Consider the following 27638-nt stretch of genomic DNA (forward strand, 5'->3'; position numbering starts at 1 on the left):
TGGAGAGTGGGGTCAGAGGAAGTAGGAGGCTGCACAGACGGTAGGTTAGTGCCAGGAAGTCCAGCCAAATGTTTGTTGGTAGGGAGCTGAGAGGCTAGTAAAAGAACAATTCTGGAGATTAACCACAGAATGCAAGCTGCAGGGAAGAAAGGGAAGCCAGGATGGGCTAGTCAGCTAGGAGAAATGGGAAGACTGAAGGACTGGCATGCTGTCTGAGGTGAGGGAGCCGGCTGACAGGGCAAGGGCCTTGGCAGGCAAGAAGGGTAGGAAGTTGTATAGGGAAGAGTCCTAGGGCATGAGCGGGTCCAAGGTGGATTCCAGAATGCAGTGACTGAAGTGAGTGAAAAAGAATGTTGGAGCTGAGGAGGTCAAGCATGTGGGAAGCAGGTGTGGTAAATGAGTTGGTCACAGGACCAAGAGAGGAGGAGCAGGGGAAGGAAGTCCAGTTGGAGGTCATGGGCTTGAAAGGTGGAGGGGCTTTTCCTGAGGCTAGCAAAATGTTGGTCTGTTAGTGGCTTTGAGGAGCAAATGGGCCCTCCCCAGCTCCTGATCTGTCCTGTGGAGGAATGGGTCCTATCCTTCCGGAGGTCTGCAGGAGTCAGGAGTCCAGCAGTATCTTTAAGGAGGGCCCAGATTTCCAGACGGAAGTCTTTCTGAATGAGTCAAAGGCAGAAGGGAGTTTATTTGCCATGAAATGGAGATTCTACTGGCCAAATTGGAAAGCTGTGGGAGAGGCGGAAGAATGGACTGGTGGGAGGGCGCCAAAGAGTTAGTCGCACAGTTTGGAGAACGGGATTTGTTTAACTCAGTGCATAGTGCCCTATAAACATTAGAAGTGCAGTCTTGCTGTTGTTGACAATTAAAATCTGAGGAAGGAGGTGGGGGCAGGGCTATGTGGGGAAAATCTAGCAATTATTCTCTAGAGGTTTTGGGAAACATATTAAACGGAAAACAGTTGAGTAAATTAAATTGGAAAAGTGACTTCCGAGGCATTTAGAAAGGAAAATTTCTAAAGAGGTAGTTGAAGGTATTAAGGTGTGATCCAGGAGAGGGAGAGTAGAGATGAGAAAAGAGAATCCCGACATGTTTCTTTAATTCCGTCAGCAAAACTACATGAGGCATACAATGCTGGAAGGTGCTGATGTAAAGACTGAACAGGAGGACGTGGGTGGTAAGAAGTACTATAAAAAGAACTAAAGGTGAAAATATAGCATTCACATGAAAGCAAGAACTATTTTGAGAGTTAAACAATGACAGTGCTCAGGAAGTGGAGATTGAGAGCCGAGTAATGAAAGAGGTAGGAGCCTCTTATTCGGAATGGATTTGGGTAGAGGGAGGTGAGAGGGATGTTTGGAAAATAGAAGTCTGCAAGAGCCATGAGTTAGTATTTTAGCAGGCTTGAGTAAGAGGCAGGTAAAATTCATCTTGATGTGGAAAAAACCACACATACCAGAATCTCAAAATTGCCTGGTTAAAATGGGGAAACAGAAGGAAGAGCCATTGGTGACAGCAAGGTTCCACTTTAAAAAATGGAAAAGATGGTGTAGTTAATGGTGTCTGAGGAGAGAGAATGAATGACCTGGTGAGCTTGTGGTGACGGCAACTCACTTAAGGGCAGTTGGGTGTCCTCAGTTAAAGGCCAGGAAAGGAAAGGGCAAGCCCACAGAGGTGGCTGCGGAAGCGGCCCCGAAGGGTGATCTTCACTTGTAAAAGTCAGCATTCTGCCTTTCTCTGTCTCTTTTTTTATCCCGAGTTTACATGAGGAGTGATGCTAGATCGTACCAGTACAGAGTAGCCTAAAACCATGAAGACAGCTTGTTCTGGAAACAATGTTTCCACGTGAATACAAATGTCCTCTATCTGGAAGACAAACTCCTGTCTACTTATCTTCACTTATCATATCTACAGTCCCAAGCCCAGAATTAAATAAAAAGTGTCTCTGAGCTCTTGAAATCGCTGTCACAAATCCAATGAACTTTGCCACAGAAGAGGCCCCAGCCATTCCTCAAAGACCAGTGGACATATATCAGTAAAATTTCATCTGACACATTGTTCCTCCAAGTTTGCCTGCCTGGCTACACATGCCACAGCAGATTAGGGAGTAAGAGGGGAAGATAAGGGAAATAACAGTGACAGGGATGAAGAGTACAGCTCTTCCTGACAGTTAAGAGGAGATCTAGAAGTGTAAACACGAGCTAGGAAGTGAAGTAGTACTAGTCAGTGATCTGGGGCTTGTGTACAGGCAAGAGCCTTCTATGCCTTCTGGAAGTGCCTGGAGGGATGCTTAGATTATGAGCCTGCATGGTCACGAAAGCTTCAAGTTCTATGGTGTACACTCTGTTAAGAAGCAAAGAGAACAAATTTCGCATTTTCAAAACTCCCAACCAGAATGGCTAAAGTAATAAAAAATATATTTTAGCTTCTAAAGGAATCAGCTTCAGTGATCTAGAAAAATTCATTTCAGCAATGCTTACAGTATGAGTAGTATTATTGGGGCTTAGGTAGAAGAGAATGAGAGACCCATGAAAAAAAAGAAAGATTAGTTGAGAGAAGAGTAATGGACCAGGAATGTAGATGAGAAGGAAAGGAGGAGCATCTTAAAAACGAGGAGACAGGTGGGAGTGGTGGATTTCTCTCTGTGGCGTCAGATACAAAGGTTGTCTGCACAAGGGTTACAGTAGGTACTAACTATCACCTAAGCAATCACTGGATTGCTTCTGGAAATGGTAGAGTTTCTGTGATGGTGGCTGATTGTCACTGAAATACTGCCTCAGCAACCTGCTGAATCCTGATTATATGCAGTGCCCTTCATGTGGCGCTTTCCCCTGTTTGTTCATAGGCGCTCATGGGACTGACTCACCTCAGTGTAAGCCATGGGCTCACTGTCTTCTGTTTAGAAGCAGCTACTGACCATGCTTTAACTTATCCTTATTTATTAATTGAATTTATTAAAATTATTATTTTATTAAAGTTCTGATTAGCAAACTACATCCTGTTGTAGATTTTTGGAGCTATAAATGACCACAGTTTATATTATACTCTGAGTAACTGATTCCTTTCCATCAACCCAAAAGAGGAAACAGGAAAACCTCAGGCTTTGAATTAAGGCAAAATTGTAATTCATCTTTCAGTTGGTGTTTTGCTAGGTAATTTCTACCTCATCAATTATTTTATATAGTATAGGATGAGCAGGCTGCAGGGCTGGGACTGGTCGAAGGCCCGCCAAGGGCATAGCTGAGAAGGGGAATAACGATGGAGGGCCCCTGAGATGCCGTGCCACATCACTCTTTTCATCCAAGTGGTTGGTTTGGTTCAAGGCTTGTATCATTATAACTGATCATATGCAGAAATGAATCTGTCCACAAATTTATTCATTCAGTAAACTTTTATCTGATCCCTACAGTGTTCAAAGCACTATATAAAAACTGTGGGAAGGTACTAAGATGAATATGAGGTTCATTCATTTCACACGTATTTATTAAACGCTCATTATGAACAAGGTACTCTGGTAAGGGTTGGAAGTACAGTATGACTAAGATTCAGGTTGTGGCCCCAAGGACATTGCGGTTTAGTGGAGAAAGTCAATTAATAAAAAGGTAAGACTATTCAGTGTGGGACATGTTGTGACTGGAATGAGCATGAGGCTCCAGGGGAGCACATTGGAGGGGAACCTAACCTCAGGGAAGATGTCCTGGAGGAGGTGATATTTAAGATCATCCTTTCAAGAAATTGTAATAATTCAGTAAGTGCCTATATCATGAAGGAGAGGTTTGGAAGATCGGAAATGATGTTATTCTCACACACTTTTTGTGGTCCACTGCACTAAATGATGGGATTCGTACCAATGATTTCTTTTGATTGTTTTGAAATTTTGGTTTCTTTCATATTTGGTTGTCCTTAAAAATTAGATGGTATCATTTCACACCTTTAGACTAAGCTAGACATTTTCAACTCACAATCCTACCTGGGTTTGAAACGAATCCTTTCCTCTGGGTACCATACTGCTAACCATGACAGACCTTTGCTAAAAGGGTATCTCAACTTTATATGGCTTCAGATGTCATCAAGTGAAGAAATTTATGTAGCATTTATTAGGTCATATTTTTATATTTTATTTTCTGAAAAGGTTAATTTTAATCAGCTGCTTTTCCTTAGTTAGAATGACCAATTTGCAATACTTCATTCAGAGCTTTATTAGCCCTGCTAAAATTATATGACATTTTTTCCTTATCGAATAGAAAACTTGAAATTTTAGATAAAGTACCGGCAAATTAGTTTGTTAAAGTGATACTGTGAGTGGAGCCCTCCTGAAGCTGAAGAAGAGATGAACATGGATGGAGAGAAGCTAATGAACTCTTAACCCTGCGAGTGGCAGACTGACCCCATTCATTGGAGATCATGCCACCTGCTTTTCCTTTTCTTCCTCTTTCCCACCCTCTACTCACCCTCCACCTCGCATTATGCCGCCCATAATTTTCCAGTGGTGAAGGTCATTAAATATTTTCTTTTTCCTCTATCACTGGTAGACTTCACATGCCCATAGTAGTTCTTTTCCTTTCGAGATTAGGGCAGTGTGTTGCAGTCAGAAGAGATCTCTAAAATAGGGTTTGCAAAAGAAATAAAAATTAAAATCATGTGGAGCGAGGTCCAGAGCTTATTGTTTGATGTGCCTTGGAAAGATGTCCAAAAAAATTGAGATAACTTCTAGATATCTGTTATAAAATACTGTAGTAGGAAATAGGTGAGACTGCAGGGAAGTGTCTTGTTTTTGTTTCTGTTCAAGTTGATTCATTGGGGTCTGCAATTTTTTCTCCCTGCAGGTCATCTGAAGGCTGTTCTGATTTGTGGTTACCCTGGGTTTTCTATGTTTGTCAACTTCATTTCCATGTCATAGTTGGCTTGTTGCATGTCAGCTGCAGAATGAGCCAGAAAGTTTTGTTTACTGGAACTGGGTGAAGGATGGGTTATAGCAGCAGTTTTTGCTTCTTTGAAGGAAACCCAAAGAAATCTCAGTAGCCAGAAGTCTAAATACCGTAGAGACTTGTGTCCCAGGAGACTTAGCGCCTCATCTTCTTATCTGTTTACTAGTTCCCTTATTATTCTCAGACTAAGACATATTTGAACTCAGACACATAAAGTAATATGACTAATCCTGAACCAACAAGCCAGATCTTACACATGCAAATAAGTCTTGCCTTCTTTGAAGTGGTTGCCTTGAGAGGCTCAAAATGTACAGGATATAGTATGCATTTAGGACTTCTTTTAGAATCACTTTCAGATACTGACATACTCTATTGAATGACCTTCATTATAACAAATCTTAGTCTTTTGATGACATATGACTTTTGGAAAAGGTTAAAACTCATTGTCAAGTGTGCTGTATACAGTGATGGCCCAGCTGATCATTACTACTTTTGGGTTAAGATTAGGCTTAACTGAAGAAATTCATTGCTCTTTCTCATAGTGGAGGTGAAATACCTATGAAGTTTGGTTTAGCTGGAGATGAAAAGTTGTGATCCAAAAAAATTTGTCATCACAGTGGAAAACATGTTTACCATCCAAATATGATAAATGTAACTTTAGACTGTTGAAAGCTTTTCTCAAATTTTGACATTAAGGTTATACTGATTTCATGAAATGAATTGGAGAGATTTGCAACTTTTTCTATGGTTTAGAATAATTAAAGTGGCCCTCAAATTTAGCAGTGCATCGTAATCACCCAAAAAATTGAAAAAAAACCAAACTGATATGTGAGCCTCATTCCCAGAGATTCTGATGGACACCTAGGGACATACCAAAGCTTCCCAAGTGATTCTAATGTGCAGCCAAGGATGGGAATCATTGTTTAAATAACATTAAAACTATTTGCTCTTGAAAATTGAGATAGAGCTCTGCTATAAAGCCAATGCACTGTTCAAGTTTTCTGCTTTTTTGGAATCAGTTTTGGTCGTTTCTGGTTTTCAAAGAAATCCTCCATTTCTTTAGATTGTAAAAGCATTTTGCCATAGATATTGATGCTATATTCTTTACACATATTTAATTCTTTTATTTACATTCTCTATATCTTTATGTCTTTTTTCTAACCTCAATCTTACTTTTTTTTTCACTTATCCTCAATTAGACTCATTTTGAGTTTATCAATTTTATCAATTTTGTGGGTCTTTCAAATAATCACCCTTTGGATTTATATATATTTTTTGTTTCCTGTTTCATTAATTTTGGCTCTTATCTTTATTTGAGTGATTTTATTGTTCTTCATCTAGTTTCCTAAGATGAATACAGTCTTTTATGTGCATCTTCTTTAATAGTGAAAACATTGAAGGCGACCCATCTTTTCTAATTTTAGTTTTAGTTGAGCCTTCTATTTAACTTGTAATTTTGCTTTTAATTTCCTCTTTAATCCAATGCGTAAGATTACAATTTTTAATTTCCAAGGATCTTAATGAAAGGAACTAGAATTTCTTGAGTCATGTTTTTATTATTTATTTTAATTTTTATTAGATTATGATATGAGAATGTACCCTATGAAATGCTTATTATTTTGAATTTGTTAAGGATTTCCTTGAAATCAAGTACATGATTGATTCTCATAAAGGCTCTTGGACATTTGAAAAATTAATTGTATTCTCTATTTGTAGGATGCAAAGTTCTTCATATATCTATAAGTTAAATTAAGCTCATTGGTTATATATTCAACTTTTCCCCATATTTATTTTCTAATACATTCATCTAAATGTATGTATTACATATTGCTGTGTAACAAGTTATCCCAATACTTAGTGGCTTAAAACTACATTTAGTATCTCACAGTTTCTGTGGGTCAGAAATTTAAGTGCAGCTTAGCTGAGTGGTTCTGGCTTATGTCTCTCATGACGTGGCAAACTACTGGCAAGGGCTGTAGTCATCTGAAAGGTTTAGTGAGGCTTGAGGACCCATTTCCAAGATTGCTAACTCACAAGGCTACAGGCACAGCATTTCAGTTCTCACAGGCTATTGGCAGAACAGCCACATGGGCCTCTCCACAGGGTACCTGAGTATTCTCACGACATAGCGACATAGCTGGCTGTCCTCAGAGTGAGTGGATGCAAGAGAGAGAGCAGGCAGGAAGCTGCAGCATCTATTGTGATTTAGTCTCCACAGTTGCACACCATCATTTCTGCTTTTTTTCCTCCTATTTGCTACAAGCAAATCACTTAAGTCCAAAACACATTCAAGGGGAGGCAAATTAGTCTTCACCTGTTAAAAGGTATGCCAAAGAATTTGTGGACATTATTTTAAACCAATAATTCAATCTGAATAATTATATTTTTAAATAATTTCTTTTTCGCATTTATAATAGTTAAATATATGAAGCAAAAATTTGTTCTTTTGTTTATTGGATACAAGTTCATGAATTGTATCTTCTTCTTAAAGTGCCTTTTATTATGATGTAATGTTGCGTTGTGATCCTGTTTTTAGCATTTTTAATCTTAAATTCCATTTTATCTAGCATTTATATTTGCATGTTTGCTTTTTCTTTGTTATATTTATCTTGTCTTCAACTTTTATCTATTTTTTTAATGTGCATTTCTCACAAATTATATGTACCTGAATTTTGTGATTTAATGTAGTCTGGTAATCTTGGTATTGTAATGGGAGAATTTAACCTATTTACATTTAGTATTACAATAGATATTTTTGGAAAATTTCCTTCTTTCTACTTGGTTTACTATTTACTTCACTTTGTTTCATCCTTTTCCTTTTATTTTTGCTGTTTTATGATGTTTTCTTTTTATTGTTATCTTCTTTGGCCTTTTTACTGTGCTTTTCCATTCACTAGTGGTTATTATTTCACTCCTGACATTTCTAATAAATAATGTATGTGTATATATTTCTCAAGGAGCTATAACTTTATTCTTTTACCATTATCCTCTCTCTCCTCCAGTAAAATAAATTATTTATTTTTATACTTTCTATGCTTTCTATGTATATCCCCCATTCAGATGAGACTTGTAGAAAATTTTACTTTTCTCCCCCAACCACCCCTGTAAATCCTAACTATTGCTCATGTCACATTTTTAGTTCTTGACTATATTAGGTTTTCCTTCATAGTATGTCTCATCTCATTCTAGAATCCTTGCTTAGTACTTAAATGCAAGTTCCACATTATCACTATTGACTTATATTAAATTATATATTGGAAGGTGCATTGTTCATACCTGTATTCATTCCTCTTGGTCTTTCCATGGCTTAAGGATTTTCTATTGTTACTTCTGTTATTTGGTTAAAATATTTTCTTGAGTGTTTTCCTCTATGGGGCATGTGGGTGCTTTATTCTCTGAAACTGTGTCTAGTATATACAGCAAGCGATCTATACATGTTCATTGTTTTTGTGGTATTAAATCATTACATATTCACATATGTCTTTCTTCCACCTCGAAGTTCATTTATGTTTTTGATGGTTTTGATCCCTTACACAGTATTTAATCCCTGCAAATATTTTCTATTACCCTGAAAAGTTTATGATGTCTTGGCCAAATACAATTCTTGGTTCATAGTCCTTTTCTCTCTTTAAATTGTAGATTTATTCCACCATCTTCTAACACTCCCTACTGCAGATGAGAAGTCTGATGCCAGGATGATTCTTTCCCCTTGTAACTTGTTCTTTCTGTCTGGTAGCTTCTAAGACTTTTACCAGGTAACTGGAGTATTTTTTCCCCATCAGTTGTGCATACGAGTCATGAGCTTTTTCAAACTTCAGGCTGAAGTCTCTTTTTAACCATAGAAAATTCCCTCTTATTTATGTAGTTATTGCCTCTTCTCCATCTGTTCCCTTTTCCTGATATGGAATGCTTTTTACTGGCATATTAGTTCTCTTGGCTCTGAACTTAGTCTAATCTCTTACTCATTCCTCAAGATTTCCAACATTTTTCTTTTTGCTCTAGGTTAGAGATTTTTCATCTGCTTGCTCTCTCAGGTCAATAATATATTTTCCAACCATTCTGTCCTTTAGTTAGCTCTAATCTGTTGATATTTTAAATCTGAACAGCACATTTTAAATGCCAAGAATTATTACTTTTTTTGTTCTTTATTTTATAGTCCTCTTATTATTTTTAAAGAGTAAAGTTCTCCTTTGTCTCCTCTAGCAGTCCTGTCTCATTAGGGCATAGGACTTTAGCAGATCTGATTGGTCTGCCCCTCTCTGGTTACTGGATTCCCTTGAGTACTAAGCTATTTCCATTTTCTGTTTGCTGCTTAAGTGAGGTTAAGCCTCTCCATATTTGGAGGCATAACCATTTCTACTCCTGCATCAAGAGTATGAGAGGAAGTCTCTATGTTCTCAGGTGTCCCTAAATGCAAGTATTCGTGTTCTTTTAGCTTCCTAGACATGGAATAAGTTCCCATACACTTTTTAGTAAGATCCAGCTCCCTCTCCCTGAGCCAGGGACACATGTTCCAAGGCAAGGTCTCCCCTTGATCAAGGGATCCATAGGTCCCCACAGGCCTAGTTCTCCTATGTTCTCACCCCAGGGCTCTCTGCTACTGCTCCTCTAGCCCCCTTCAGGCCTGGCCATCCCAGTAGAACCTATAGCCTCCAACACCCCTCAGACTCCTCCAGCTCACTCATTCCAGCCAGCTGATGGCTGGGGGTAGGAAGAATATCAGAGATGCAGAATCCTTCCCTTTTTCTTTAAGTTTTGATGAGCAATAGCCTGTATTTTTGCAACTGGCTCATGCTATCTAAGCCCAGTGTGAATAAAGTTATGTGAAGTAATGTATAAGGACATGTAAAGTAATGGGATTTTAAAATTAGAAATAACATCGATGTCATAAAAAAAGGAATCTCTTAATTTGCATGGTGTTTTACAGTTTTCATGCAATTTTATATACACAGTCTCCAAAGTAGACTCCAAATTTGAGTTCCAAAGTAGCCCTGTGTGTAAGTATGGAAGTTAACATCCCTACTTTAAAGATGAGGAAACCACAGCTCATAAAGATTAAATAACATGCATAAGGAAATGGGTAATAGTGGAGCTAGACTAGAGAAAAGTCTTATTTCTGGCCCAGAACACTGTGCTACTTTGTTTCCAGTTACCTTCAGGACATGTTCTATTGCATAATGATTTCTGGAACCCTTAAGTTATATATTGTAACCTGTATTATATTTTTTCAACTATTTCTATGATATTGATATGAACAATTTAAAATGTATATAAATACTAGAATGGTAAGTATAAAGTAATGACTTTAAAGATTACGTAGTTTGAAATTTAACAAAGGAGGAATTTGAAAATAGTCTGAAAAAGATTAATATAACTAGAATGTGTATTATTTCCTGAAGATAACTTTCTTGATGGAGGTCATACATTTGGATATATGAGTGCTTAAAGTTTTCTCTTTGTAATATATTTTTTGAACATTTGAAGTTATATTACTATGCAATAGAAATAAACTCGACTATTTCCCGATCAGGCATGGCATATTTGTTTTGTTTCAGAGTTTAGCAGTACAGAAGTAAATGGATCGATAGCTGTTATAAAGACCAGACCTTTGTCCTGATCCCGGTTCATTTTTGTGCTAAAACTGTGTTTAAAAGTAGTATCTCATACATACTTTTAAAAGTAGTATCTCATACATACTCAGGAGTGATAATCAAAATATTTAACAACTAATATGGCCTGGTCAGTGAGCAGTCAGAATATCTAGCAGCTATCACCACGTGGTGTAGTTGTATCAGAGTGTAGTGGTGTTTCACCCACCCTGCTCTCAGTTGCATGGTACCTCACACTTCCCTGGCTACTCTCATACCCATTTTCTCCTTTGGTCTGGGGAGCAGTGGGGTGATATAGTGTCATCCCCTTTTTTGAAAATTGAGGGAATCACAGTCCACAGAATGAAAGATTTTTGGTTTTTGGTTCAGTGTTCTTCCTTGGGTAGAAATTTCCCTCTTTTCACAGGAGAAGGAAGAGATGAGAGTAGCCATTTTTGATGGGTCAAATATCAGCTTCTTTCAGAGAAAGCTCATAGTAAGTAGTGGGTAGAATGAGCAACCTCCCCCCCTCTGTGGAATCTTCCTGTCCCAAGCTAATTCTTCAGTTTCAAGGTCCCTTGCAGGAGATGCCTGCTCTGGAAGAGTGAAACTGGCTCAAGCAAGTGAGCACATTTTTCCCAGTGGAAGAACTGATTCAGCCTCTTCTCCATATTCACAGGGACGTGAAGTACAAAGACACATTAAAAGTACCTTCTTTTAACTGCTTGTTTTGCTCCCTGTTCTCCTTCCACAGAATGGTCTCCCCTCAGAGAACAACCCATATGTTTTTAATGGTGACTTTGTAGATCGAGGAAAAAATTCCATAGAGATTCTAATGATCCTGTTTGTAAGTTTTCTTGTCTACCCCAATAACCTGCACTTGAACAGAGGGAACCATGAAGATTTTATGATGAATTTCAGGTAACCTAGGCTGTTAGATTTCCTCTTTTGTTTCCTGTTCTAGAAACTGCTGCCGTGTTTAGTTCCTAGCAGAGAGTTAGAGGGGAGTGTAGAGAAGTAGGGATGGAGGGGGATCTCAAGGAAGACCTCAATACTTACCCCTATTTACCACCCGAGTCTTCTCCTGAGTATAAATTGCTCTGAAGTCCCCTTCCTATCTTTTTCTTCCAGTTCTGTTTCTCCTTTTCTCTTCTATTATGTTATTTCTCTTCCTCCCATTCCCACCCTTCACATGCCAAATTGTGTGCTGGGTAGATGTGTTAGGCCGAAGTTGGAGGTGTGGTGGGTTCTATAAGCAGGCTTAGATGGAATCATGCTGTTGCTACTCTTTTGGCTTGCTTTAGATGTTGTCTCAGAAACTAGTACTGTGTTTTTCACTGATGTGCCTATTTTTTTATGACATGGAGATTGCTTCTGGCATAGTTGTTCATAAACATATTCGAGAACAGCTGTAAAATAGCATTTCAACTATCTGACTCACTGGAGATTTGAGGAATAAAGATTGGTTACATGATTTAACAATTTTTGCTGAAAGGCACAGAGGGTGACAGATGATCCCCTTTCCCTTCTTTCTTCCTCCTTCTCCTCCTCCTCTTCTTCTTTCCCTTTTCTTTCCTTCTTTCTTTATTTCTTGTTTAATGAAAAACAGAAACCACTTTCTCTAGGGCAGTAGAAGGCATGGCATGTTTTATGCTTTTTTTCCTTGACTTTTGGGTACCTTGGTCAAAGCTCAGCAACTGAATAGTTTTATCTTTGGGGCAGTTTTGGCACTTGGCTGGAGTCTAGAGTTGCAGTTCTAATTCTCAGGTGTGGAAGCAGATGCAAGACTATGAAGAAAAAAATCCCAAGACTATTATCAGAGGCCCACTATATGTAATGTGGCTCAGTACTTTTATTTGGGCATGCCATTGAGCCTTCACTTATTCAGTTAGTTAATCATATTTATATAGTACCTACCATGATTAATGAAAGAGATGTGGAGGCTACCCTCATGGAGTTTACATCTAGCAGGGAAGACATGTGTTGAGCAGGTTTTCCAAATGTGATGAGTTTGTAAAATGGGGGGATCTAACCTATCTGAGGAGTGACAGAAGGTTCTCTGATAGAAGTATGGCATTAGCCTGAGACCTGAAGGATGAATTAGGCAATCAAGAGAGAGCCATGGTAGCAGAATGAGAAACAGTATTCCACGGTGAGGGGACAATCTATGCAGAGCTTGAGGCAAGACTTTTTAGACTTGAAAGAAGTTCAGGAGAGCAGGAGCATAGACTGAGGGACAGGGTGATCCCTAATAGGGCTGGAGACATAAGAAATGGTTGGATTGTGGAAAGGAATTTGGGCTTTTTTCTAAGAACAACAGAAAATCATTACAGAGTATCAAAATTTGTGTTTGAAAATGCAGCAGGAGAAGTGGTTGAAGAGAAGAGTGAATACAGGAAGGCCAACTGGGAAGCAGTTGAAGATAGAGATGACCAGTTCTTACTTCAACAAGGGTAGTAGGGATGGAGATGCAAGGAAGTGGCCAGATTCCAGGGGAGTTTGGGCAACGATGGCCTAAGCCTTGGTAATGTGGCATGGGAAACTTAAAGAGGAGAGAATCCAGGGGGACCTCCAGGTTCCTGGCTTGAGTTGGAGGGTACAGCAGCATCATTCCCTGAGGCTGAGAACATGACATGAGGGAGGATGATGAGTTCAGTTTGGGGTAAGTGGACCTGAGGTGCTGTTGAGTAGGCCGTTGAGTGCACATGTCCAGAGCTCAGAAATGAGTCACGGACTGGGGCACCAGCCAGCAGTACTGACACATAGATAGTACCCGGAGGCCTGGCTGAAGGGGAGCTCGCCAAGGGAGAGAGCGAAGGGAGAGGAGGGCCTAGGACAGAGTCTGAAGAACTTCAACATTTAAGGCTAGGTAGAGGCAGACTTGGAAAGGAGATTCAGAATAGCCGGAAAGGTAGGAGGAAGACTGAGAGGGTGGGTGTCCTTTCACAGAATCCATGAGAAGAATAGTTTTCCCGAAGGATGGTGGAGTCTACTGTATTTAGTGTTGAAAGGGCAAGAAAGATGAGGACTGTAAGGTGTCCATTGGGTTTAATAACATGTATACCTTTGGTGAGTGCAGGACTGAATTCATCCCAGAAAAGTGTTACACTGTAGAAGCCTGACTTGCCGTGATTCATATGGAAACCTGAAATGAGTATGCTGCGTTCCAACTTTACTGTGTTGGGTATTAAGGGTATATATTATTATCCTAAGGCAAGGAAAAGTAATTGAGAACAATTTCCATCATTAAATTTTCCTTAGTGGCTACTATTCAGGCATGAAAATTCCTGACACTCTCTATTAAAACCTTCAATACCATTACATGAACTATATCAGAGAGAGTTTAAAGAGCCAACATTTTATCTTCTAGGCTTTTCTTCGTGTCTCTGTTCATTCTTCCCCCACTCCCGCCTATCATTCATTTATTGTAAGATACAGGATGTCTGAGAGAACTCTATCTAGATGAAAAAGCTTTTTCCCGCACAGCTTCCCCCAGCTGCCACAGCGCACTTTTCTGAATATTTGCAGCATATACACAACTTAGGCCTACCACAGATTTCCCAAGTTGTCTAGTAATTGTTTCATGGAAATTGATCTTCATTCCCCAACCATACTATAAATTCCTTGAGGGGAGGGATGATGTCATGGGCTGCTTTTTGTCCTTTCCAGTCACACCTAGCAAAGACTTGGGTAAGTAAGAGTTCCGCCAAAGTCTAGTTTCTTGAGTTCTTGAGACTTGCAATAGTGAGATGTCAAGGGCTCCCCTTTTTGCATGACTCATATAAGTAGGAGTTAACATGTAATTAAATGGTTTAAATCCCTTTCTTTTTTCAGGTATGGCTTCACAAACGAGGTTTTGCATAAATATAAGGTAAGTCTCATATACTTTTTTTTTTTTTTTGCATTCTCTTTGCTGTTTATACATAGAAGTAAAAAATAGCTCTCAGGAGTGTGATGGGTGAACTAGTCAGAATCCAGGCCAATAAAATAAAAAGCACAGCAGGATGCCCTGACCATGGTGGAGACCTAATTTTCTTCCCCAACTAAACGAAGCTTTTTTCTTGTAACTTTTGTGTAAGTTTCAGCACAGGTACAAACATATTCCATTATTTTAAAGGTATCCAAGGTTTGTTTTACTCAGGTATAGTAAAACATTCAGGCACAGAAATGACTGACCTAAAGGAAGAGGTTGCCGTGGAAGATGAGGCACAGCCCAGCACACTGGGGGACAGTGTAGGGAGCTCTAGGGTTGGTCGGAAGGCAGAGGAAGTAAGGGGGAAACTCGGTCAAGAGCCTTTATTGTGGTTTCTGTGGGAAGGAAAGGGGTGGTGGTATAAGCAGGCTTAGGATTGGCTAGTTTGAACAACTTCAGTGGGCTTTGGGGCATAGGAACTTTCTTTAGTTGTCTGGTACCTGGCCACAGGGCAGTAAGGACAGGAATAGTGGCTTGGAGTGTGCAAGCCTGGTAAGGGAGGTGGCTGGGGGTGTGGCCTCTAGATTGGTAGGTTTTCAGATGAAAGGTACCTCCATTTGCATATGAAAGGCAAGGCATTTACTTTCTCTAGGAATTAGCTAGCCCTCCCAGGCGCAATCTCCCCAGGGTCAGCAAAGCACCAAGATGTTGAAGTACGAAATTACAGAATAAAAAGACATGACTGATGCCTACTAGTAGGTTACTTACTCCATGCTGATTTCCTTTGGGTAGCATGAAAATGGTTGCTTTTTGTCCATACATTGGGACTACTCAATAAACTGGAACCCATCCAAAAACCAAAACTTACTCAAGCTCTTACTTACAGCTGCATGGAAAAAAAATCCTACAAATTTTGGAAGATCTCTATACTTGGCTCCCAATTGGTACAATCATTGACAATGAAATCCTGGTCGTACATGGTGGGATATCAAAGTCCACAGACTTGAATTTACTTCACCATGTGGAGAGAAACAAAGTAAGAAGCAAAGTTTATGTGAATCTTGTCTCAAAGATTTGTAAGGGAATATATACCTCTTTTAACTTTATTTTGTATTTATGCTTTCGTGGTTGTTGTAACTGAAAAGATTAGTACAAATTTTAAGAAAATCTTTGCATGATAAAGAACTCAATGGGTAACTTTCTATATATGGAAAATATTTTTTAAAAATTCATGATGAAAGTGAAAAACAAGGAGATGTTACCATTTCATATAGTTTCTAAAAGTGAAAAATCCTAAAAAAAAAAAGAATAGAAATTTTAGCAACCACAAAAAAAAAATGAATAAAACTTAAAAATCCTGATTTTAAAAAATTAACATCCCTAACTAGTTAATTAATATTGTGGTAAACTATACATAACATAAAATTTAACACTAACCATTTTTAAATATACAGTTCAGTAGCATTAAGTATGTTCACATTGTTGTACAAACATCACCACTATTGTCACCATCCATTTCCAGAACTTTCCATCTTCCCAAACTGAACTCTACATTCCCCACTCCCTCTAGACCCTGGTAAGCACCATTCTACTTTCTGTCTCTATAAGTTGACTTAGTGTCTCATGTAAGTATAATCATACAGCAATTTATTTCTGAACTGATATGATCTCCCTTATAATATGGCTCAGGGTATTTTTGGGAAATATTTTAAACCTAAGTCATCATGTTAAGTACAACAGAAACAGAGCAGGAACAAGTAAAGAGCCACTGAGAGAAGTGGCTTGTAGAGCCCCCACCCTCAGTGAAGGGCCTCTGGCTGGCCTTGCAGAGTGACTCGAGCTGTTTTCCTCCTGTACCAGAGCCCAGTTGAAGCCCCCAGAACAGAACAGGGGTTGAGGGGAGTGCCCCTGGGCATAGGACCACTAGCAGCTCTGGAGCCAAAGGATCATCTGTGGTCCCAGCGAGAAACCCAAACCCTTGCCCTCAGGACTGATAATCAACTTCCCACCAGTCTAGGCAAGTGAGGTCTAGCATCAGAATTTAATTTGATATAAACAGAAGTGTGACCCCTGTTCACCTTGAGTCTTTGGAGCCCTTATACCTTTATACACGGAAGAATGATAATATTATTGCTTGCTTTTTTTCATCCTTTTCATTTCAGTTTAAATATACCCTTCCTCTGGAAGGCCTTCCACAACCTCCAGACTAGATCAGGTCCTGCTCTGTATGCTCTCCAGCCCCGTGTACAAACCCATTTCCTGTCTGGGTGACTGGGCAGGGTACTGACGTTTTCTAAGCCTCTCTTTCCATACCGATACATTGAAGCTAAAACTACTTACCATATTGAATTGTTGAGAGAATTAAATGTAATTACCTAGATGAAGAAAATGGCATAGTGTAAACTCTGAACACAGAGCTCTCTTCTCCAACTCTCTCCTCTTTTTCCTGATACTTAGAAGTGAGGTTTAAATTTCAATCACCAAGACAGACTCTGGGGAGAAGTTTTTGGGCCAAGAATTTTCCCAGGATACCTCAGATATCACCCTCTTCAGAGATCATTGTTCCACCTACTCATAAGACTGGTTTTAAAGTTAGAAATTTGACTTGTGTATTTTTTTGTATCTTCCACCCCTCCTAGAGTGAGGTTGAACTGGTAGTACGTATTTGTTATATTAAATGTAATTCAATTGTCATCAAGTAGTAGGTTCAAGCCTTTGGAACTCTACCAGATACGATACAGAAGTAGATTTTCAAGTTCAGTTTTATACTGCCCACTTCCCCATCACTTAGGACCCTCCAGGTATAGAGTTCCTGGTTTACACCTGTTCTTGTGGTTTAATTGTTACAACGGGAGAAGTAGGGTTGGGGGAACCTGATGACAACCTCCATTCTAGGTTCATTAAAGGCATTTGTAAGGTGGGCAGCTTGGGAGTGGGATTAATGAAGTTGGAGGACTCTTCCTTATAAGAGGGACAGAGAAGGAAGATTCTTAAGACTACGGTTCTGGTTTAGTGTTCTTCAAACTCCCTAGTATGAGAAGGGATGGCTACTAGGACTCCCAGTAGAAATGATGGTGTGGTGTTTTGCTTCAGGCAAAGTATTGTGATCCCAAGTGGCCTTGAAACAGCAGAGTCACACATACTTAAGAGACCATGTGGCCTTGCCCAGTGAGATTATCAAAAGTGAGTGGTGTGTACCCAAGTCCAGATGTCGTCACAGAATATTCTGCTCTACCTAAGACCTGTGGACATTTGCTGGGGAGAGATAGGGAGGGTAGGAACTCACTAATAATAGCTGAGATTGAATTTCCAACCATATCTATGAGACAGGACCTCAGAATAGGATTCAATTTTATTTTGAAAAATAAAGGTAAGACTTCATATACACCCAAGTTTATAGAAGAAATGGAATGCCTGCCATTGAGAATTGTCCATTACTGAACTAAAGCCACTAATGTAATAGAAGTATTGTTTCAAATTATTTTGTATAAAGGGTATGGTGCTACAAGGAAACAAGTATAAAATTAGTCTTAGGTTGTATAAGGGAATGCAGATGGGATTATAGCAATTGATGTACTAACAAAGACATTTTATCTTCTATGAAATACATCATCTTTGTTACTAGGATGAAAGAACATAATTGCTGGCAGGGTCAGATTGAGAACCACATTGCACTTAAGTTGAAAGGCTTCCAAAGTTTTCAACCTATGTTCCTTTTGAGGACTTTCCTGGACCGGGATGTACTTTTTCTCATTTCTCCTGGGAAACACAACAAAGTGAAAAGCAGCCACCCTCTTAGAAGGTGTTTCTGAACTCAAAGCCTGTTGGTTCTCTCTCACCCCTATGCATAGACAAAAGCTTAGAGGGAGACTAGTTTTCCCTTAGCATCTTCCATTTCTTGTGATGATGCCTCAGAACATGTCTAGAATTAATATGTGTGCCTCTGGGGTCCTTTAGAAACGTTAATGGGAAACTTTCCCTCTAGTTGAAAAATGTACAAACAGAATTAACAGGCCCATTGTGTAGAGACCAGTGGATCAATGAGATAAAGGAGGTGGTGAGATGGAAACGGTGACCATGTGTTCTTCACTGGGTTGAAGTACACTAATATAGACAGAATAGCAGCTGGTACTGAAGGTTCTGCATTCGGCCTAGTAAGCGTAGGGTTTCGCTAAAGCATGAATTTGTTTTGTAGATGAAATCTGTGCTGATGCCACCAGTTCCATTAGGTGAAGACCATAATACTGCTTTGGGGAAGAAAAAAGTGCCTCAAGGAGTCAAAACAAATGAATCCCCTTCTGAACAGTTAACAAAGCGTGAATGGGAACAGGTAGGTAATCAAAGTATCTGCCAAAGTTGCAGCAAAGACACAGCATAGATGATGTTAACGCTTACAATATCTAGATAAAAATAACTTAGCTTTATAAGCACATTGCATCCTTCTCTCTGAATGTATCACTATATTTTTAATAACTGTTGAGATATAATTCACATGCCATGTAATTCTCCCATTTAAAGTATATTAATTCAGTGGTTTTTGGTGTGTTCAGAGTGCTATGCAACTATCACCATCGTCTAATTTTAGAACATTTTTACCACCTGAGAAATAAACTCCATACCAGTCACTTTCCATTCCCTCCCCATTCTGTCCCCGACTCCCATGAGCCTTAGGCAATCAACCAGTAATCTACTCTTGGTCTTTATAGATTTGTTTATTTTGGACCCATATTTATCAGACCCATATTCATTTGGACCCATATTTGCTTATTTTATAGAAATGGACCCGTAAGATATGTGATCTTTTGTGTCTGGCTTCTTTTACTGAGCCCAGTGTTTTGAGGTTATCCATGTTGTAGGCTGTATCAGTATTTCATTTCTTTTTATTGTTGAATAATATCCTATTATATGGATATACCCCATTTTATTTATTCATTCATCAGTGGGTAGATATTTTGGGTTGTTTCCACTTTTTGGCTATTATGAATAATATTGCTATGAGCGTTCACATACTAGTTTTTGTGTGGGCATGTTTTTGTTTCTTTTGGGTGTATACCTAGGATTGAAATTGCTAGGTCGTAAGATAAGTCTAACACTTTGGGAAACTCCCAGACTGTTTTCCCAAGTGGCTGCACCATTTTACATTTCAATCACCAATGTGTGAAAATTTCAATTTATCCACATCCTCTCTAACACTTGTTATTGTTTATCCTTTTGATTATGGCCATCTTAGTAGGTGTGAGGTAGAATATCATTATGGTTTTGATTTGATGTGGTTTGAGCATTTCTCTAATGATTAATGATGTTGAACATCTTTTCCTGTGCTTAATTGTCATTTGTATATCTTTTTAGGGGAATGTCTATCACATCCTTTACCCATTTAAAAAACTGAGTTATCTTTTTATTACTGCATTATAAGAATTTATATAGTCTAGGTATAAATCCCTTATCAGATATATTATTTGCAAATACTCTCCCCCATTCTGTGTGCTATGTTTTCCCTTTCTTGATGGTGTTATTTGCAGCATGAAAGTTTTAAATTTTAATAAAATCCAACATATCAATTTTTTTCTGGTGGTTTTGGTATTATAATTAAGGAGTCATTGTCTAACCCCAAATCATGAAGATTTATTCCTATGTTTTCTTCTTCTTGTATAGTTTTAGTTCTTACATTTAGGGGTCTGATCCATTTTGAGTTAATTTTTATGTATGGTATGAGGTAGGTGTCCAAATTCATTCTACTGCATGTGGATGTACAGTTATCCCAGCATCATTTGTTAAAAAGACTTTTGAAAGACTATTGAAGACTCATTGAATATTCTTGGCACCCTTGCCAAAAGTAAACCATAAATATGAAGATTTATTTCTAGATTCTTAATTCGATTTCATCAGTACTACACAGTTTTGATTACAGTAGCTTTGTAGAAAGTTTTGAAACTGGGAAGTGTGAGTTCTCCACCTTTGTTCTCTTTTTTCAAGATCGTTTTGACTATTCTGGGTCCCTTGAATTTCTATATGAACTTTAGGATCAGCTTGCCAATTTCTACCAAAAAGCAGCTGGGATTTTAGTAGGGATTGTCTCGAATCCTTGTATCAACTTGGGTACTGTTACAATCTTAATAATATTATGTCTTCAATTCCATGAACATGAGACCTCTTTCCATATATTTAGATCTCTAAAATTTCAACAGTGTTTTCTAATCACGTATACTGAGGCACTTGTTTTGTTAATGTTATTCCTAAGTATTTTTTATGCTATTGTAAATAGAATTGTTTCTTAATTACATTTTGGTTTGCTCACTGCTGGTGTATGGAAATACAATTGACTTTTGTATACTGATCTTGTGTTGTGAACCTTGATTAACTTGTTTATTCATTTTAATGTTTTTAGGGAATTCCTTGGGACTTTGTATATACAAGAGGATGAGGATGTTATCTGTGAACAGAGATAATTTTGTTTCTTCCTTTTAATCATCTGGCTGTCTTTTATTTCTTTTTCTTCTTTAATTGCCCTGTCTAGAACCTCTAATACACCACTGAATAGATGTGGTAAGAATTGACAGACTTGTCTTATTCCTAATAATAGGGGGAAACATTCAGTCTTTAACTATTAACTATATTAGCTGTTTGTATATTATCTGCCCTTCATCAAACTGAGGAGATTCCCTTCTGTGCCTACTTTGTTGAGTATTTTGTTTTGTTTTGTTTTTTTATTAAGGTATCATTGATATATAATCTTATGAAGGTTTCACATAAGCAACATTGTGGTTACCACTGTGGTTACCACATTCACCCATATTATCAAGTTTCCCCCAACCCACTGCATTACAGTCACTGTCCATCAGTGTAGTAAGATGCTGTAGAGTCATTACTTGTCTTCTCTGTGCTATACTGCCTTCCCCATGACCCCACCTACATTATGTGTGCTAATCATAATGCCCCTTATTCCCCTTCTCCCTCCCTTCCCATGCACCCACCCCAGTCCCTTTCCCTTTGGTAACTGTTAGTCCATTCTTGGGTTCTGTGAGTCTGCTGCTGTTTTGTTCCTTCAGTTTTTGCTTTGTTATACTCCACAGATGAGTGAAATCATTTGGTACTGTTTTTTCTCCACCTGGCTTATTTCACTGAGCATAATACCCTCTAGCTCCATCCATGTTGTTGCAAATGGTAGGATTTGTTTTCTTCTTATGGATGAATAATATTCCATTGTGTATGTGTATTGAGTGTTTTTATCATGAAAGTGTGTTGGATTTTGTCAGATGCTTTCTTTGTACCTATTAAAATCACCATGTGGTATTTCTGCTTTATTCAATATGGTATATTACATTGATTGATTTCTTATATTGCTTATATTCCTTCGATAAGTCCAACTTGGTTGTGGCATATAATCCATTTAATATATTTCTGGCTTCAGTTTTCTAATAGTTTTTTTGAGGATTTTTACATCTATATTCATAAGTGATATTGGTCTGTAGTTTTGTTTTCTTATGATATCTTTGGTATTAGCGTAAGATTGGCCTAAAAGGATGAGTTAGGAAGTATTATCTCCTCTTCTGTTTTTTTGGAGGAGTTTGTGAAGGGTTGATATAAATTCTTCAAATGTTTGGTAGAATTCATCAGTGAAGCCATCTGAGCCTGTCAGTGAAGCCATCTGAGCCTGGGATTTTCACTGTAGATCATTCTAAAATTTCCTATTCAATCTTCTTCTTTTAGTTCTCTTCAGATTTTCCATTTCTTCTTGAGTAGTTTGTACCTCAGTAATCTTGATAAATTGTGTCTTCCTTGGAATTTGTCCATTTCACCTAATTTACCTAATTTGTTGGCCTAAAGTTGTTTGTAGTATTCTTTTATATGTACTTATGTGTGTGTGTATATATATATATATATTTAAATTTCTGTAAGGTCAGTAGTCTTGTCCCCTCTTTCATTCCTGATTTTAGTAATTTGAGCCTCTTTTTTTCTTAGTCTTACTAAGGTTTGTCAATTTTATTGATCTTTTCAAAGAACTAACTTTTGGTTTTATTGATTTTTCTCTATGATTTTCTGTTCTTTCATTTATTTCTGCTCTAATCTTTATTATTTCCTTCTTTGTGTTTGTTTTAGATTTAGTTTGGTCTTCTTATTCTAGTTTCCTAAGGTGAAAGGTAATGTCATTGATTTGAGATTTTTTTCCTGTTCTAGTGAAGCTATAAATTTCCCTGTAAGTATTGCTTTGGCTCCATCATAATAAGTTTTGCCAAGTTGCACTTTCATTTTCACTTATCTCTAAGTATTTTCTAATTGCCCTTGTGATTTCTTCTTTAACCCACATGTTACTTAAGAGTGTGTTGTTTAATTTCTACATATTTACAGATTTCCCATATATCCTTCTCTTATTGATTTCTATTTGAATTTGATTGTCATTGAAGAACATACTTTGCATGACTTAAATCTTTTTAAAATTTACTGAATTATGTAATTGGAATCTCCTCAATTTGATGAAGGGCTAATATGAAGGAAGAGAAGTGGGGAGATAGAGATGGTGGGAAGGGGTAGTGATAGAGAAATAGGATTCATTATTGACTTGTGCTTCCAGAGTATTGAAAAATCAGGTAAGTATAATAGGCATCCTATAGTAATCAAGACAGTATACCTCCTTAAATTTTGGCATCCAAATTCCAAAGTCAAGGTTAGAGAAAGTACTTCTAGGATTGTGGTGAGTGAGAAGGATCATGCCAAAGATATTAGAGTTGCACTAAAAGAAAACTGTAGCCTCTGGAAGCATAGATGAGTTAGAATTATGGAGAGATGGAGTCTTAAGAAGTAGGAGAGAGGAGACGGGAGGTCATTATTCTTAGAACCTCCCCCACCCCCAAAATATAGATGAGGCATCTTACAGACTCCATGTACATGACTGCAGCTGATACAGGGTAAAATTGACCAGAATCTCATTCCCAATATTTTAATAATCTCATTTGTATCATTAGTCTTCTTTCCTTAGTTCCTAGTACATAGTGGACATGTACACTTTAGTTAGCTAGAGTTAAAATTTCCTGATAAAAACATATTTCACAATTACTTTATTTCTTAATATCTGTGAGCTATGTTATGATAAATATCAAAGGCTCTTTATCCCATTCTCATGGAAGTACATAATTCTTGGCAGGGTACTAGAATTTAAATTGTATCTTATATTCACTAGATGGAGGGGATATATATACTCATAACTAAGCCATTGTCTAGAGACAAGTGCGATACTCTTCTTGAGGATGGACTTGCAACAAGGAGGCCAGAGAGGTTTAAAAAAAATAATTGTAATTATTTGTATCCTGAGTGACTTCCTTCTCTTCATTCATTTAACAAGTATTTATTGAATGCCTACTATGTGTCAGGCATTGTTCTAGGCTTTTGAGAATGTCAGTGGCCAAAGATCTATTACCTCATGTAGGTTCCATTCTAGGGGAAGAATTAAATAATAATATAATAATAAGAAAGTAAATTGTATAATAAGTTAAGTGAGACGTTCAATGGAAAAAATTCAAACTAGAACAAGGATAGGGAAAACAGGAGAACTGGAGATAGGGGAGAGAGTTGCAGTTTTAAATATGGTAGTTGGCCTCATTGGGAAGGCTCCCAAGAGTGAAATGGCTAGTCACTGAAAGATAGAACCAGATTTGATCCCAGGTCTGACTCTAGTGTCTGTGCTCTTTTACTGAAGGGAAAGATGACTTAAGAGTGACAGGAGGTCTTAGGAAGGAAATGAGCTACTCAAATCTCCCCTCATCCAATGTGGCAATGTGTAGAGAAGGCATAGTCTTCCAAAGACCTCTAGGTACTGGGCTGGAAGGTGTGGACTGAGCACAGCTGTTAAAATGACATGTTCAAAAGCTGGAAGAGGACATATAACTAAGGGAAAACATAAAAGAAACTATAGTGTTAGTGTCTTATCAGAGAAGCATTTAGCTACATCTTTCAGAGCTATTAACTCTCCCCTAAAGCATACTTTCAGAAACTGGGTTAGTTAGAGCTGCAGACAAGCACAGGGAACTTTTTGCTGGATTTATTTTGTATTTAGGAAGCTTAACGGCTGAGACACAAATAGATTTTTGTTGCCCTCGTCATATAAAATCTGTCATTCAGTAAAACTTCCAATTTTTGTTTTGAAAATTTTCATGAAGGAATGTTGTGAATAACTATTTTTTCATGCACTTACCGCCAAAAGGCCCGTGCATTTCAGAAAAGAGGATATTGGTGAGAGGAAAGAGATCGTCTCTGCTGAGGAATTGTTTCACCAGCAAAAGGCCCCTTATAGAATTTTTTGTTTGTGAGCCTCATAATTAAATCTATGTTGTGGCCACAGTCTGGATAAACTTAGTGAAGTGAATGAAGTTGAAAGAGAGAAAAGAAATGCACAACTTGAGGAATGGATGATTCTGAAGAAGTTCATTTCTATAAAACTGATACCCCTGATAACTGTGAATCAAAGAAAATTAAATGTTAGATATATCTTCCTCATTTCACTGATAAGCCAACTAAGGCTCAAATAGGTCAAGTGATTTGCACAAGGTGACACAGCTGACACTTGAAGAGTGTCAGCTCCTTGGCCAGTGCTTATTCCAGTTCAACAGAGTCCCATCATATGTACATTTAATTTACGTAAGTTTCAACTGTATGCATATGGTGAAAAGGAGAGAATAGTGTATAATTTTATTTTTGTATATACTGTTTGTCATATATATTATCACATATGTAAGATATTCACACATCCATATTATTGTATAGGGTTGTATATACAAAATCATGGGTACTGTGCTTTAAAGGTAATTTAAGAGGCTTTCCAGGGGTAATTTTAGCTATAAATGACTTGTATCTCATGTAGGAGTTTAAAACTTATTCCCTCCTTATAAAACACAATTCCTCATGTGCTGTGTTTCCTCCTTCATTATACTAAAGGTCAGATCATGTCCCCCAAACATGAATTCATATAAGATGCCAGATATAACTCAGTTCAAAATGAGTTATTTTTGCCATAAACACCAGCGAAGTAAATGGGCTCCATTGCATTTATTTGTAGGGTAGGGTTGTGCCAATGTTGGAATTCAGTGGTGGAGAAGGGAGACTCCTGGTCTGAATCTTCTTTGGGTTTTAATTCTCACTTCAGTCAATCAGCAAAACTCTACAAGTGTCTGGTAAGTGCCTGGCTCAGGGCTTCTCCAGTCCTGACCAGGTGCTTGTCACTGCAGAGTTCACCTACTAGCTCTGTTCTCTCCACCTCACTGTCTTTCCTCCTCACTTATTTCTAGCTTCCCTTTAATACTAAATGTATAAATGAATGTGCAGTCAGGTTTAGTGAGCCAGCCATTTTTGGTCTTCTTCTCAAGTCCTGATGTGGACCCACTAGAATAACTGCACAATTTAAAATGCATGCTTCCTCACACCCTCAACAGAAACATGTTGAAAATACAGAGTCTTAGAATCATAGTCTGTTAGAGCTTTCAGATGCCTTACAAGTCATCTGACCCAGTTTTCTGATTTTGAAGATCTAGAAGGTGAGACTCAGAGAGTTTTCTCAAGGTTGTACAGCCTTAATGACAGCCAGTTTTTCTCACTATTGCTTCAGTTCCTGTAGGAGAAGTTTAAATAAACATTATATGTAGATCAGAATCACAGAAAGGGAGCCTCTGATTTTCTATAAAAATATTCTTAGAAAATTGGATCTTTAGTCCTGGGTATCACATAGCCTACACTTATCTCTTTCAGTCCCCAAAGAAAACGTTTTGCTAATAAAATACTTGCAAATTTAGGAAAACACATCATGGTAGTCAGTCCATGGCTAAGTGTATCACTGAAACTGAGAAGCTTCTTATCAAAGGCACAAAAAGTGAAGGAGATGCTTTAAGAGGTATTCTTGAATGAACAGCTGCCTACATTTGTGGTGGGGAAAGGCTTCCTCATGTTATGTGCTCAACAGGGCAAAAACCAGAGCCAAGGCTGGGAGATCTACTTTATCTCTTTGAACATATTAAGGACACCTAATGTGTGTTTACTGTGGCGAGCACCTTTGTCCTTTGAACATGACAATGAAGTTCTTTTAAGAGAAAAAACCTTGGTAGATTCAGCAATTGTGAAACTGTTGTGATGGGATTTTTTTTTAAAGACTACTGACAACCACCACCAAAAAAATACCCCCAAACAAAGGCAAAGGCTGATTCTTTATGATCACTGCGTGTTGGTACTTTGGCTATTGTTATCACTACATTGGTTATTGGGGATGGGGATGAACAGAAAGGGATTGGTAGCAATGGGCATTAAAGTTATTCTGAAAAGATTCCTGGAGGAGATGAGTATGAAACAATTTTGAAGGAGGAGTAAGAACTAGTTAGACTTTGGGGTAACTTGGGTTACTATTTCTGGCAAATCGGTTGGAATCTCGACTTTCACTTGTAAATAGCAGCCTAATCTGGTTTGTTGTTTCCAGGTTATTGATATTCTGTGGAGTGACCCCAGAGGCAGAAAAGGCTGTTACCCAAACACAAGTCGAGGAGGAGGCTGCTATTTTGGGCCAGATGTTACCTCCCAGATTCTGAACAAATACCAGCTGAAGATGCTGATTAGGTCCCATGAATGTAAGCCCGAAGGGTATGAAATCTGCCATGACGGGAAGGTAAGCCAACATCATCAGTGGCATCGCCACAGATCCTCCCGCGTGCATAGTCTTGCTTCACGGGATGTGTCTGACCTAGAGGCCCATGGGAAGATATCTTCTCCATTACTAAAACAGAAGGCCATGCTTTGGGATGCACAAACAGGAGACAGTAGAGTTCATGCAGGTTGTTTGCAGGGGCCTCACTGTCCCTCACCCTAAGAGAGATTCAGCTTCTTTCCCTGATCTTCCCTAATCCCAGAGCTAAAAATTCTGACACGTGTCCTTACATAGACACCAAGAAAGGCTTTGTTATTTACTAACTGCAAAGCAGCTCTCCAGGACAGTGGGGTTACACATGTCCTTTCCTCACAGAGCACATAAAAATCCCGTCTGCTCTTGTTCACCTTTTGTACTTTGTGCAGCGATGAGCCGTAAAATACACCTCTCTTCTACACACCGAGTAGGTGACCTCTAGCAAATCCCCTGCTGCAGCTGCTAAAAGTGTGTTGTACTCCTTCGGTAGTGTCTGATAAGGCTAGAAGAGGTGAGGGATGAGGAACGGGGTTCTTGTCCCCAGTTGTCCTGTGATGTCC

The 27638-nt window shown here is 38.4% G+C and overlaps 1 protein-coding gene across 1 annotated transcript in view; it reads left to right on the forward strand.

The window, feature by feature from the left end:
• The window catches only part of PPEF1 (protein phosphatase with EF-hand domain 1), a 124538-nt gene that overhangs the window by 71308 nt on the left and 25592 nt on the right, over positions 1–27638 (forward strand). Inside the window, exons 14-18 of the mRNA XM_036912869.2 lie at positions 11265–11431; positions 14345–14381; positions 15310–15459; positions 18619–18753; positions 26878–27063. Of these exons, the coding sequence (XP_036768764.2) occupies positions 11265–11431; positions 14345–14381; positions 15310–15459; positions 18619–18753; positions 26878–27063 (675 nt within the window). The remainder of the gene's footprint in view (positions 1–11264; positions 11432–14344; positions 14382–15309; positions 15460–18618; positions 18754–26877; positions 27064–27638) is intronic.

This window comes from Manis pentadactyla, chromosome X (assembly GCF_030020395.1).
Source record: "Manis pentadactyla isolate mManPen7 chromosome X, mManPen7.hap1, whole genome shotgun sequence".
In the NCBI taxonomy this organism is placed as follows: domain Eukaryota; kingdom Metazoa; phylum Chordata; class Mammalia; order Pholidota; family Manidae; genus Manis; species Manis pentadactyla.